General features: G+C 33.5%; 1 protein-coding gene across 3 annotated transcripts in view; it reads right to left on the bottom strand.

Annotated features, from left to right (window-relative positions):
• The window catches only part of Neurl4 (neuralized E3 ubiquitin protein ligase 4), a 646,806-nt gene that overhangs the window by 113,313 nt on the left and 518,242 nt on the right, over positions 1-15,251 (bottom strand). For all 3 annotated transcript variants that reach the window (XM_090397278.1, XM_090397280.1, XM_090397281.1), the window contains one exon: positions 196-375. In XM_090397278.1, coding sequence (XP_090253404.1) covers positions 196-375 — 180 coding nt within the window. The remainder of the gene's footprint in view (positions 1-195; positions 376-15,251) is intronic.

Raw genomic sequence — 15,251 nt, 5'->3', positions numbered from 1 at the left:
AACTATAAAAGAAAGGGTAACTCACCTTTTATTGAAATGCTTATATAAAGATTCTTCATATCCTTGATGAGATTCAAACTAAGGTCTTTCTAACAAAGGCCTGCTGATGATTGAGCTATTACAACATAATCAGACTATACACATTTATCTGGGAAAAACATAAAGTATATTAATAGAAACATTTATTGTGCTTACCTGTTCACACTGTCCATAAATATCTACAAGACCAAAACATGGTACTGCTATATCTTCAGCAGCTACTCCTTGATCAACACCATTGACATACAAATGTAGCTTACTGTCTGCATCTATTTTAATTCCTATTAGGTGTCCTACCTGCAGTTTCGAGAGATTTGGACCATATCGTCCTCGAATCTTTTTTTATTTTATTTAAAAATAAGAAATTTATTATAACATGCATGAAAATATAATTCTCATTTTAAGTACAGAATATAACCAAAATATTTTATAATGCAGAAATAAGATGTAACAAAATTATTAAATTTTGTTACATCTTTTATATTAAATATAAAATTATTAAATGAAACTATCTTAATTATAGAAATCAATAATCAAATAAGATATGTTCAAATTCACAGTAGTGACACTACATCTTGATATATTTTATAAGCTGTTGGTTGCATTTGGTAGTGCTACCATGTTATGCTTTTATAATCTAGAATTCATTATTCTAACTGTTTTTTAAATTTGGAATAATAAGCACAACATAATAACATCATTGGAAACACATAGGGACATAGGATTAATGATAATAATATATGAATGTGGATATTTCAGCCCGAATCTAACAGGCTATTATAAGTGCAGAAGTATATTCAAAGGTGGTATGCAAAACAATGGATTATTATTCCCTTTCACAGATATGAGCCATGTGCTGGAGTGACATCATACAACAAATGGTAAATGAATAAAAATAAACTAAAATAATAAAATAAAAAAATAAAATAAATAAAAATAAAATAAATCACAATAAAATAACAGGGGAGGGGAAGGGGGATATTACTACTTGCCATTTATCAGGATATTTTTGTTATAGACAGACAGACAGTCATTCTGATTCTGCCCCCTCTCTGAGCATGCAGAAGTACTTTTAAGCTGCCCAAACTTAAATCAAAATGACTGTCTACCCATATCACAAATTTGGGAGAGTTGCATTCTGATAAATAGTAAACATTATCTATCATTCCCTTTCCTTTTTTTTTTTTTTTGTATTTTATTTTATTTATTTATTTATCATCTGTTGTACGGCATCACCCCCGCACAAGGGAATAACAATCCATTGTTCACATTCCACCTTGTGAATTTGCTTGTGTACCGATGATGGCCTGGTTCAGGCCAAAATATCTGCATTAATAAATTAGTATTATTATTAATTCTTTTGCCTATATGCTTATAATTATCTTTTGTTTCATCAAAAGTGCCATTAAGAGCATGTATAACCTAATAACATAGCAACAATATATATTTAAAACTTATAATTAAAAAATATTAATATTTTTCATGTTTACTTTATGAGAATGGATTTTTGTTCTTCCAGGTACATGTCAATGGCATAAGACATTAATTTATACAGTACAAGAGTTAAAAAGTCAAAGTGATCTGAATTCCTACCATATGAAGGTGGTCTGAAAAGTTCTCAGCCTAACAATGAAAAAACGAATTTATAATTTCAAAATTATTTTTATTTTTCAACATAATTTCCCTTAAGGCTAATACATTTATTCCAGTGATGCTACAGCCCCATTATCCCATCCCTGTAGTGGTTCTCAGTAAGATCTGCAAAACACCCCTCTACAGCTGCAATCACCTCTTGATTCGAAGAAAAACGCTGACCAGCGAGGAAGAGTTTTAGTTTTGGGAAGAGATAGAAGAGAAGTCAGAGGGAGTAAAATCTGAGGAATAGGGTGGATGTTCCAACAATTCGTAGTGCATTGTCCTGATGAAATATGATTTTTTTTCTTATGCAAACCAGGTCTTTGGTCAGGAATTTTTTTATCTAGTCTGGTTAAAAGATCAGAATAATATTCCCAAGTTATTGTTTCACCCTTTTCAAGATAATTAATAAACAAAATGCCTTTAGCATCCCAAAACACCGATGCCATGCCCTTTCCTGCTGATTGAACAGACTTGGTCTTCTTTGGTGCTGAACAACTGGCTTCTGTCCACTGTTTTGACTGCTGTTTGGATTCTGGTGTGTAATGGTGAATCCAAGTCTCATCCGTAGTAATAAATTGATGCACAAAATCAGTTTTATTCTTGTTAAAATGCTCCAAGCACTGTTCAGAGATTTTCATGCGAGTGCATGTTTGATCTGCTGTGAACAAGCGCAGCACCCATCTTGCACAAAGCTTTTTCGTTTGCAAATCTTCATGCAAAATATATCCTACCTGTTCTTTTGCAATGCCTATAGTCTCAGCAATTTCAAGCACTTTGACTCGCCAGTTATCCAATACCATATCGTGCACTTGATCGATGATTTCTGGTGTTGTTACACTTTTTGGACGTCCTTCATGTGGATCATCTTCAAGGCTGATATGGCCACATTTAAACTCGGCATTTCTTAATTGTCGAAAATGAAGTTGAAGAGTCCCCATAAACTTTTATGAACTTCGAATGAATTTCTTTTGGCGTTAAACCTTCTTTTACAAGAAATTTTATAGCCACACGATACTCAATTTTATCCATTTCAAGGGATACAGACAACACTTTTGCTTCAGATAGCTGTATAAAACAAACTACTCGATAGAATGACTTGCAATTTCACATGGATGCTTATGACAGATGTACCAACTTAGAAAAAAAAAAATCTTGCCAATGATGTTGCCATCTACATTAAAGGCTGAGAATGTTTCAGACCACCCTCGTATTTCTAAGAAAGGTATTGATAATATATACAAGTATATACACCTTTCAATGAAAGATGAATACAAAAAATAATATGTTCTCTATATTAAACAGAAATAACAAAAGTTATTTTTGGTAATGGAGCAGTCCCCTTAATCCAACTATGCTAAAAAGGTATTAATTAATTAACTGGGATAGATAATTAAAGAAGGATCATTATTTTACATACCTGTGTGCATTTTTTGAAGATAAGGACAACACATACTTTTTTTTTTTTATCAGATGGCCCAAAAAACATGTATAATCCAATAAAAAAATAAATCAAACAAACCATGAATTTAAGAGAACTGAAAATAAAGAACAAAGAGAAGAGAAAACTTGTTATACACATAGCAAGGCAGCAACATGATGGTGGTGTGCTCGCTGTTTCATTTAAAACATCATCAGATGTGCAAGAGAGATAATTAACCGTGAACTTTCTACATGATTTAATAAGAATGTATTAAGAGGAGTTAGGCTGGTTCAAGAGTACCGGGGGTTTAACTAGTTAGAGAGTTGTGGAGAGTAATTTATATGATTTAGTTGTCACAAGGCCAGAGTAAATAGGATCTTTTTATGTTTACAACATATTGGGTGGTTCTTAGCAGTAGAGATACAGAGTAAAGTAATTTGGTTTAATTTTCTTGGAAATTGATAATGGTGACCTTCTCGATCTTAGGTGTGTTTGGATCGTAGAGCATGTAAAGATATCTCAGTAGTGGGATTTTTGTTGTTTCTGTTATGTAGATAGAATTATGTTTGTGTTTTTTCTTTTTCTTACTTTCTTGGTAAGTAAGTCTGGCATGGGAATATCACAATCTTGATAATGTTCAATCAGGTGTGACTTAATGGAACAAATGGTACATCCAATGTAACAGGTACTGCATCATGACTGGCAATTAAACTTATAAACAAGATCATGCCATAATAATACATTGGTTTAAGCCAGGGTTTCTCAAACTTTTTCTACGACGGAACACTTCACAAATCCTGAAATTTTCACGGAACACCCTGGTTATTTTGTAATGTATTAATTAATAATTAATTGGTAATTTAGCTGATTTTTATTATTAATTAATATTTGATAATTAATAATCAATTAATAAATTAAACATCAATTAAAGTTTAATTTGATTGGTGTTTTAGTTGATTTAATTAAAGCGTTAATAAACCATCATTAAATTAATTTGTGCTGATTTTCATTGACATTCTATTCTGATCACCAAACATATTTATAATATTATTATAAGTACTTATGAGTGAATGCAGACTTTTTCTTCTGTGTGCTGGAAGTTTTCCCCTCCTTTTGTACATACTGGAGATCGCTTTGTAGGCTGGAGGTGGATGAATCACTATCTGTTCCGTCAAAACACCTTCAATAAGAGATTTCTTAATACCAAAATTAAACAAAGTGCCTTGTCTCTTATTCATATTAGATTTTAACTCTGTATTCCTATTACTTTTAAAAAAATCACGGCACTCCGGTTTCAGAACAAGCACTTACACACTGCAATACGAAATTGGGAAGAAAGTATTCAGTAGTAATAGATTTGAGAACCGGATACAAACTACCTTGATCTTCAATTTCAGTGGAAAAATTTTCTTTATACTTCCTTGCTGATTGGTCACTGACATTTGCAACACAGATGTTATTTTGTTCAATTTTGAGAACACGTCGCCCATTGTTGTAATTGGCTTGCAGGCAATTTTTATGATCGGTCATAAACAGCAGTATTCTCTTTCCCGATTGTTGAAAGATTTTGATGTGTGAAAATTAATGATACACAGATGTTATTAGGTGTTCTGGGTCTAAGCTTTTCGACATATTCACGAATATTATTCTCCTCGGAATATTTCTACTATAAAATATTTATAGTAGATTTTTTTTTCACCCTAAAGCATGAAAAATGCTTAGAAAACTAAAATGACAAATTCCAGAACTTCTCACGGAACACCTATTCACTTTCCTCGGAACACAGTTTGAGAAACCCTGGTCTAAGCTATTGTGGTTCTTTGTTTTAGTAAATTTTGATGATGGTGAAGACAATTTTATAATTTGAATATGAACAAGATACTTCATCTTCAGCACCTAATTACATCCCATCTCATCTCAGATCAAGTCTCATTCCAAGTACTATGTTACCCTTATTTTCAAAAAATACATTCAGGTACATCAAATTAATAATCCTTCTTTAATATAATTCCAATTAATTAAGAAATATCTCTTTAACCTAGTTGGATAAAAAAACTGATGCTCCATTACCAAAAATAGCTTTGGTTTTTTTCTGTTTGATATGAAATTTTGAAGCATAATGATCTAATCAGATTATTTTTGAGTATTAGTTTCTCAATGATATTTTGACAAATTTAGTTATTGAACTGATGGCAGTTAATAGCATATTGATAAAATAGAAATGATAATAATAGAAAAAATGTTTAAAATATCTGATCCCATCTTCCCTACAGATTTCACCTTAGGAAAATTTTTCTAGCTCAGTTTTGGTTTCACACAATGTGTAATCACTTTATGGAGTCGTTTTTTTTTTTTCTTTGGTCAAACTATGTATATAGGATCAAAAATTAAGTAAAACACAATTATGAGTATAGAGTACATAAGTCAAAAATTGACTGACTTATTTATAAATGTGCTATCCTGTTAACACATATCATTGCCAATCTGAACTCTACCCATGTAAATTTATCACATATATAATAATAGTTCTCATAATAAACAGAAATACTGACAACTGAAAATGTAACTATAGCTGTACTGCACAGAAACAATTAAAAGAGCCTACTGGCATGAAGCACATGTTGTCACATGAGAAATGTTACACTGCTATCTATGTGATGTTGTTGTTAATGTCATTTTTGTTGATGACAACCAACCATTACAAGGTTCACTTCACCAAACATCCATTCCCTTCACCCGCTGTAATTCTATTTTGGCAAAACAATTTGAAATGATAGGGAGAGGATAAGAGAGCATCCATGAAAGTTAAGAATGAATGAAGACAAGAAAGGGAGCTAGATTTTTCTCTCACGGCATGACATGTGACTTGACTTTAGAGGTGGTCAATGCAGATAGTATGAATGAATTCAAGAAAACATATGGAGATGTGTCCCTTTCTTAATAATAACAATATATATATTTGTAGGCATAGGTTTCTGTAGTTTTAGCAGTTCATAAGAAAGATTCCGGTAATTGGCAATAAAAAACAAACCCGCCAAGTTTCATAAGTGTTTAAACTTTTAGTTACCTTTGACCCCTGAAGATGTAAATCAAACGACTTACGAAACTTGTTGGGTTTGTTTTTTTATTATTATTTATCTTAATAAACATGTGGTCCAATTACCGGAATCTTTCTTATGAATATATATATTTATTTTTCTCCTTGTGATGACTGGATCAATTTCATTGGAAAAAGTGATAATTTTTCTCTGGTATAATATAATTTGATGACATTCAGTATTAAGGATCACTATTTTCTGAGTCATTTACAAACCTAACGTTTCACAGTGTATACACAAATTTATAAGAAAAGCAAGTTTAGGTCTGATTGCTGTGATAATGAATGGTGCTGTAATATAGGAAGGCTGTTTCTGAAATGCGTCTTTCTCAAATAATATAGATAAATTGATAGACCTCCACATAACAATTAAGAAATGCAGAGAACTGACTAAATGGCCAATCCTCACCTTCATATGGCATGCTCCATTAGTATGTACCTCCTTTATTGAATGAAAAAGGATGAGCTGGAAATTTGGGACATAACTGATCAAACTATATTCTGTCTTGGCTTAAACCAGAAAAAAATATGATAGTACAACATGCCAGATGGGACATCACCTGGTTAAACAATGAAACTCAGTTATGGAATAAACTGAACATTAGAAGAATTGAAGAGAGCCAGAAACATAAGAACTATCAACAAAAATAAATCAAACTAAAAAAGTACTACATGGACATAATTAGTGTTAATAAGACAAAGAAGACTAGAACAGGTACAGGTAAGATCCTCCTAAATAATATATACAAGATGTTATATTTGGGCAACAGTAATCAAGGACAGGAAGGAATAGTGACATCATTCAATACCAAACATGAAGATAAACGTTTTGATTGGCTGGCAATTTCAAACAGAGTTATGTGGGAAAATTTCAAAATAAGAAACTGAACAGCAAAACTTATTTGTGCCTACAGTCCCACAGAAGGTTTTCCTAAGGAAGAAGTGGAAGAATTTTTTGCATCATTACAGAAGACAGTTGACTTAAAGAAAATAGAAAACTAGTCCTTGGGGAAATAAACAATAGGACTGAAAATGAATCTCAGGAATGTAGAAATGCTTTGGGAAAATTTTGAAAGCTAATATTAATGGTAAGTACTTGCTGAATTTCTGTTCAGGATATAGATTCGCCATCACTGATACTATGTTCCAAGAAAAAAAAAAAAGTGTACAAATTTACATTGAGAGAAGAGAAGAAAAATAAAGTCTTATTGACTATATTATGGTTGGTAGTTATACCTTCACATTGTTTCAGAATACAAGTTATATAAGGGAATAGAAACTGGAAGTGATCATCATTTAGTTTTAAGCAGAATAAAAATGAATGCCACACTGAAAAGTAAAATATGTAAGAAACTCAACTCAACTATACTATTCAAGAAAAAATGAAAGAATTCAAAAACAAGAACCAAATCTTGCAGTCTCAGGTGGCAAACTCTGAACAAGATACTGAGTGATTTTTACTAGGGAGGCATGTAGTGAAGCAGTCTGTTTGGATAGAAAAATCAGAACTCTATGGTGGATGCAAGAAATTAAAGAGACAGTCCTGGAAAAGAAGAAAACACATTGAAAGCTCCTAGTGATACAGAGAAAAAACATATAAGAGAGCTCAACTGTGTGTAAAAGTAGCTAAACAAAAGTCATGAGAAGACCTGAGTTAGAATATACAATATAAACAACAGGAAAAATTGTGGGAAGATGGCAAAATGTTCTGAAGAGCATTTTCCCACCTTCCAAGATATTTTCACTTTAGTTTAGAAATTAACCTCCATTTTTCAATAAGTCTGGAGGCTATTGAAAATTAAATGAAAACAAGAGTTTAGAAATGGATGAAAGAATACTGTAAAAGGAATCAGAGATGATAAGGGTAACATGAAAATTGAAATTAAAGATGTGGATATCTAGAATAATTACTTTGAAAGACTGTTAAATGAAAGAAATAGTGACAGATCACTGCTGGAACATATTCAAGAAGAATTCAGTCAGCAGTGCATAATAATACTTGAGGTAGAAAAATGTCATCTAGAGCCTAAAGCCTGAAATGTGGAAAGTCAGCTGGAGTAGATGATATATGACAGGAAGTAAGTGGCCATACTACATAATTCAGAAGGTTGCTAGAAGGCTGAATTCTAGATGATTGGAATAGCGCTTTCATAGTTTCTATCTATAAAATGGAAAATAAAACTGAATGTAAGAATTAGGAATTTCTCTAAGTGTTCCACGCAAGCATATTTGAGAAGAGGTTAAGAAAAATTGTTGAAGAAACACTTCGAGAAGTGTTTCTTAGAGAAGAAACTGTATAAAGTAAAAATCTGAATTCATGGCAAATTTAGGTTGTCAGGATCAGATTTTCATTTTAACAAGGATCTACATTTAATAAAATAAAGAGCCAAAAGGCTTCACTTGGGCGATGCAAAATTATATAAATTAAGTGGATACGAAATCCAACATCATTTCAAAGCCAAATACAGAAACTATAAAAGTTTTGTGCGAAAATTGACCAGAGGGCTAGCAGGAATATGCACCGACCGAGAGTTCGCTTATGAAAATACAACTCTCCGACGCTTCGAGTCGCTCTCTTAGGTTTCTGCCTGATCTCTGATGAAAACCAATATTTTTTCCTCTTCCTGTACAAACGATTCCAAAGGAAAAATGATCGAACACTTAAAAATTGATTCGCAGAAAAAGTAATTAAATCATTACTGCACTAATGGAACTATTAATATTCGATAAACATTTCTCTTCCCATATCAGAAACTTAATTTATCAAATTCCAAAGTTTTTATAACTTTCTTCCACAATTTTTATTCCAGTTACTCTTGTAACATAACAGCTTAATAACTTTCAAAAATATCTATCGTTCTGAAAGATGGCTACTAACGGAACTTTTTCTTACTAATTCAAAAACTTCCTCTCTCACACAGCTCTATCTAGCTGTTTATTAGTTACTGTGTCCCCTTCACTTGCTCCAGTGTGCATGATACTTCTGATTCTGTCTCAGTCATGAAGTAAGGAAAACTGCAGCCATTACGTGTTATCTTCATGGCGTTTTGTTTGAAAACTCATAGTGTCAGTCAAGTCTTTTTAAATTATGTATTTTAAACATATTCAAAATTAAAGTATAATTTTGTCTGATTTTATAAAATATTAATGCTACATGTAAACAACTATATACTGTATATTATATTATTATTAAGAAACCTACTTCCAGAAAGTCAGGAATTCATCGAAGGAGGCCATGTTATTGGCACCAGCTGTCATACCTGTTCTTGAATTCATTCATGCTACTTGCACACAGAAAATAAATGGCAATCCATTCCAATTACGCACTACTCTATGAGAGAAAAATCTAGCTCTAATCCCCTTCTTGACAACATTCATTCTCAACTTCCAAGGATGCCCTCCCGTTCTTTCCCCACCCTCCATAAAATGAAAAATTCCATCTACTGAAATTCTGTATAATCCTTTCAGAAGTTTGCAAGTCTCAATCATATTACCCCTCTTTCGCCTGTTTGCTAGTGTCTGCAGTCTACAAATTGTCAATCAGTCTTCATAATCTGTATACCATAATCCTGATATGATTTTTGACACTCTCCTTTGCACTCTCTCCACTGTATCAGAATCAACAATGGAAACCAGGAGACCAGACCTGCACGCAATAGTCCAAGTGAGGTCTTATTAAGGCCTTGTAAAGAGGCAAAATGATTTAATTATCTTTACATGTAAAGGATTGTTTCAGCATTGCCATTATTCTCTGAGTTGTATTTACAATTTTTGCTATATGACTCTTGAACTTACACTTCCTGTCTACTAAAACTCCAAGATCGTTAGCCTGATCAGATTCTTCAAGCATTATCCCATCAATATAATACAACACTGGATATCTAATTACACCAAAAGTGCATGACTTTACATTCATTAACATTGAAATCACAGCCTTTGTCACACACCCTAAATTCCAGCCTATTTAAATCATTCTGCAAGTATTGCATATCAGCAGCACTCCTGATTACCATACCTATCTTTGCATCAGCAAGATGTCACATGTCAAATTCTTCCTAATATCATTAATGTACAGACTGAATAACAATCAGACTAAGGACTGATTCTTGAGGCACGCCACTGGTTACCTTGAATCTTGCAAATTCACACCCACCGCATAGTACTTTTTCATATCTGACAGTCAGCCATCCTCTTATCCATGCCAATTATATTTTCACTATATTATTTAAGGAAATTACAACGTACTAGGATATACATTAAAATAAATTTTAATATATTTCTATATTTCGGCAACGTCACGTTGCCATTTTCAAGAACTTAAGTACAAGACACGTGCATGTAGGCACAACAAAACAATAAATGAGGAAGAAGTATGAAGCTGTTATTTCTCCTAAAGTCCTGATGGTGCCCTCTAGCAGGCAATGTTGGTATTCTTGGGCGATTGGGCTGATGGTCTTCTGATGTAGGTTTCCCAAATTTGAGGAAGTCTCATGCAGCCAAATTTGTTGAGGTTTGGATCGTTTCTTAGGGCTGAAGCTGATTCTATGAAAAGCCTTTCATATTTGTATTTGCTACAGTGTATTATCCTGGCTTTCTTCCACCGTATTCTATGGCATATATCCAGCACATGGTCAGCAAGACCAGAGTGGCTGTATTGGTGAAACCGGATGTAGTCCTTGTGTTCTGAAATTCTGATATTTGCTGTCCTGCTTGTTTGGCCAAAGTAGGACAGCTTACAGCTGCAAGGGACCTGGTATACACCAGGTAGGTCTGGGGGAGGGTCTTTAGTTGAGCGGATAAGGGATGCCAATTTTTTATATGGTTTGTAACAAGAAGTTAAGTTATGTTTTTTTAGGATTTTTGTGATTTTTTCTGAGGTGCCTCGGATATAGGGTATGGTGATGGATTTAGAGTAACCCTTGTTGTGAGGGGGGGGGGGGTTGTGGTTTACTGGTTTCAATATTTTTTGGGTTTTTTTTTTTTTTTTTTTTTTTTGGGGGGGGGGTAGCCATTGGCTGAGAAAGTGTTGAGAATGTGGTTTAGTTCTGTGATTAGGGCATTGTCATTAGAGCAGATAAGTTTAGCCCTGTTGTGTAGTGTCTTCTACAAACAAATAGAGGGGACAGCCATGGGTTCTCCACTCTCCCCACCCTTGGCCAACTTTTATATGGAGACTTTTGAAGAGAAAGCCTTAACCTTTGCCCCACAAAAACCAACCATTTGGCTTCGCTATGTAGATGATGTATTCACTATTTGGCCACATGGCTCCAATGCACTCCTCTCCTTCTTAACACACTCAAACAACCAACACCCCAGAATCAAATTCACCCTGGAAGAAGGAAAAAAACAACTGCATTCCTTTCTTAGACACACTAGTCACCCGCCAGCCTGATGGAAGTGAAGAGGTAGCAGTGAGTTGAATGTTGCATATACCAGATTGATAGCTTTTATCAAAATGGTTGCTCATTAGCTGAACTTCTGCATCAGTTGCCCATGTACCATCCGAATTCAGTAGAGTTATTCTTTCAAATTCATTCTTTTTTTTACTTGCAGCATAACGATAAAATTCTTTTAGGTTGTCTTTAACTTGCAGAGCCAGTTTCTTTTCATTCCCGGAATTAGCTTTCCGTACAACACTTGTGACTCTTCTGGCCTGCTGCTTATAATTGTAGTAACCGACACCATCTTTATGCAAACAATATTCCTTCCACATCATCTTTTTCTTATGAATCTCTTGCTTAATTAGATTACACATTCCATTTTACTCCTACTGTATTTATTCTTTGAACTTAGAGGACACATTCTGATATCGTATCATTTAAGTATTTTTAAACACTTTCCATGCACTGTCAATATCCTTCCAATCCAATAACTGATACCATGGCACAGAACCCAGCATACTCCTCAGGTGGAGTATGCTGGGTTCATAATTTCCTGCTTTGTAGTTCAGCACGTAACCTTTTTTTTGAATGGAACATTCATAAACTTAGCCACTTCCCAAGTGAGTACTGCATGATCGATGTTACCAACCGGAGTCAGAATAATTACATCTTTAACTGAAACCACCCCCCTCCCCTGACACTCTTTGATCTCAAGTTCCTTCTGTCCCATGCTGCTTGAGGAAGTTGTCTCGCAATGGCTCAATAAATTCAGTTTCATTCTTCTCATTTGATTTAATAGCTACCCAATCAATGTTCGGATTGTTACAGTTCCCCCCCGTTATGATTACTTTTTTTCGCACCCTTCATATTTATATGTTGATGCATTTCTTCGTCACTAGCAACCAATTCACCAGGTCTGTAACAACCCCACAATGTATTTAATCTTGTTAGACTCACCTCACACCAGATGGCTACAAATTGACTGCTACATGAAAAATTGCTACTAGTATTGCAGTCATAGGTCTCAACTCTAATTGGATTCAAGACATTTGATATCATTATCAGCAGGCCCCTTCTCTCCTATCCTGTCTATCCTTCTTAAAAATACTGTACTCTTTGCACTAGATACCAGTTAGTACATCTGTTTCTGATAGCCAAGTCTCACTAATGCGTATTAGGTTCCAATATATTAACCAAATCAACAAACTCTACTCCTTTGTTTCTGATACTACTAGCATTTGTGTACAGCCATAATAAATTACCTGCATGCTCTTTTGCATATATTTGTTTTTGGTCTGCATGACACAGTTCGACAACTTGCAGATGTCCGTTCTTATCTAGTTCCTTTACTTATGCAGACATTGTTATGTCTGCTTGATAGTTCTGAAATGGATGAACACAGAATCGTTCTCTCTTCATAACCATTTCTATAATAATAATAACCATTCCCATCATTAATACAGTTACTTAATATTGTCACTCTTACACACTGATTCTCATGATTCCTCCATCAGAATTCAGTTTTGCTGACTCTCTGTGTTAGGTCTTGTATCAATTAATAATTTTCCAAGACTACTGCTGCCAAACACATTCAAGTGTAGGCTGTCCCTCTTATACAAATCCAATCTTCCCTCAAACTCACTCAAAAACATCCAAAAACTCGCATCCATTCCTTCTACACAGCCTGTCAAATCATCTGCCATCATAGATAGCCCATCTTCAAAATTCATTTTTATCATATTGAGGTAATATACGTACTATTTTCACTTTCTCACTCTTTGCACATTTTCACTTTCCCACCTCTTCCAACAACCCATGTCCTCTCTCATACTGAACTTATTGCTAGTTAAGTCGTTAGTACCTACTACAATTACAATCTTGTTTATTTTTCTTCTCTGTTTTTGAATTACTTGTGTTATATTTTTAATTTTTGCAACAGGAAAACATGATGTTATAACTCGCTCATCAATGGCATGTTTTATGATAGTCACCATAACAAATAATATCCTTCTTTTTATAATCAACTTTACTCAACAGATTTTTGAATAATATAAATACATAAACACAAGAATGATATTTAATTAGCCAAATATTTTGGTCTGAAAATTGCAGACCATCTTCAGTGGCACTACAAGAACAGTTTTAAAAAATACAAGGTGGAATACTAACAATAGATCATTTAAAAATAGAACAAGCTGCATGATATTATATCACTAAGTATTAAAGGGAATATTATTAAGCAGAGACATGATTGAAATAAAGATATTAATTAATAATATTAAATAACATAAAATTAATATGAATTAATGAGTTATCCTCATTAGACTTTCCAAGATTTTTGATACAGATATACAGTCATTCCGATTCAGGTTAGGACGATGGAGTAATGCCTCTACACTTTCTTTGAATAAACAAAATTTCTTTCAAATTTATAGCGGGATCTATGTAAGAGGCGAGTTTTTGACCAAAGGATGTTGTGGTTAGTTTCAATCCCATGCTGAGCCAATCCAGATTTTTCAGGTTTGTTGTGATGAATGGAGGATTGATGTTCTTGGATTCTTTTTTCAAGAGAGCGTCCAGTTTGTCCAAAATAGGAGAGATCACAGTTGCAGGGAATTTGATAAACTCCAGGAAGAGACATAGTTGAGCGTTTGTCTTTAGGAGAAGGAAAATGGGAAGATAATTTGTTAATAGGTGAATACGTAGCTGTTAACTCATATTTCTTCAGAATTCTTGAGATAGGTTCTGAAATCCCAGAGATGTATGGAATTGGAACTTGACATATTGAATCTTTGTTGTTTAGTGGTTGATTATATGAATTGGGAAGATGTTTTGTACTCTTTTCGGAAAAGCCATTAAGTTTCATTGTTGTTGGATAGTAGAAAGTTCTTTCTGCAGAAAATTAGAAGTAGAACAATTAGTTTTGGTTCTTCTGATTAGACATCTTATGATTCCTGTTTTTTGACAAGGATCATGGGCTGATTCTTTAAGAATATACCAACCTGTGAACGTTGGTTTCCTGTAAACTGTAGTTGTAAGAGTATTTGAAGGTGACCGGATGAGGAGAATGTCTAAAAATAATAACTGTTTTTTTTTTTTCCCATTTTTTTTATTTTGGACAAACTGGATGCTCTCTTGAAAAAAGAATCCAAGAATATCAATCCTCCATTCATCAAAACAAACCTGAAAAATCTGGATTGGCTCAGCACGGGACTGAAACTAACCACAACATCCTTTGGTCAAAAACTCGCCTCTTACACAGATCCCGCTATAAATTTGAACATTTATTCAAAGAAAGTGTAGAGGCATTACTCCATTGTAACCTATTCCTAACCTGAATAGGAATGACTGTATATCTGTATCAAAAATCTGGGAAAGTCTAATCAGGATAACTCATTAATTCATATTAATTTTATGTTATTTAATATTATTAATTAATATCTTTATTTCAATCATGTCTCTGCTTAATAATATTCCCTTTAATACTTAGTGATATAATATCACGCAGCTTGTTCTATTTTTAAATGATCTATTGTTAGTATTCCACCTTGTATTTTTTAAAACTGTTCTTGTAGTGCCACTGAAGATGGTCTGCAATTTTCAGACCGAAATATTTGGCTAATTAAATATCTTTCTTGTGTTTACGTGCTTATATTATTCAATCTTTATGTTACAA

The sequence above is a fragment of the Typopeltis vanoorti genome, chromosome 8, assembly GCF_054136105.1.
Source record: "Typopeltis vanoorti isolate ZY-2024b chromosome 8, IOZ_Tvanoo_1.0, whole genome shotgun sequence".
NCBI lineage: Eukaryota > Metazoa > Arthropoda > Arachnida > Uropygi > Thelyphonidae > Typopeltis > Typopeltis vanoorti.
This window is presented reverse-complemented; position numbering and strand designations above follow the sequence as displayed.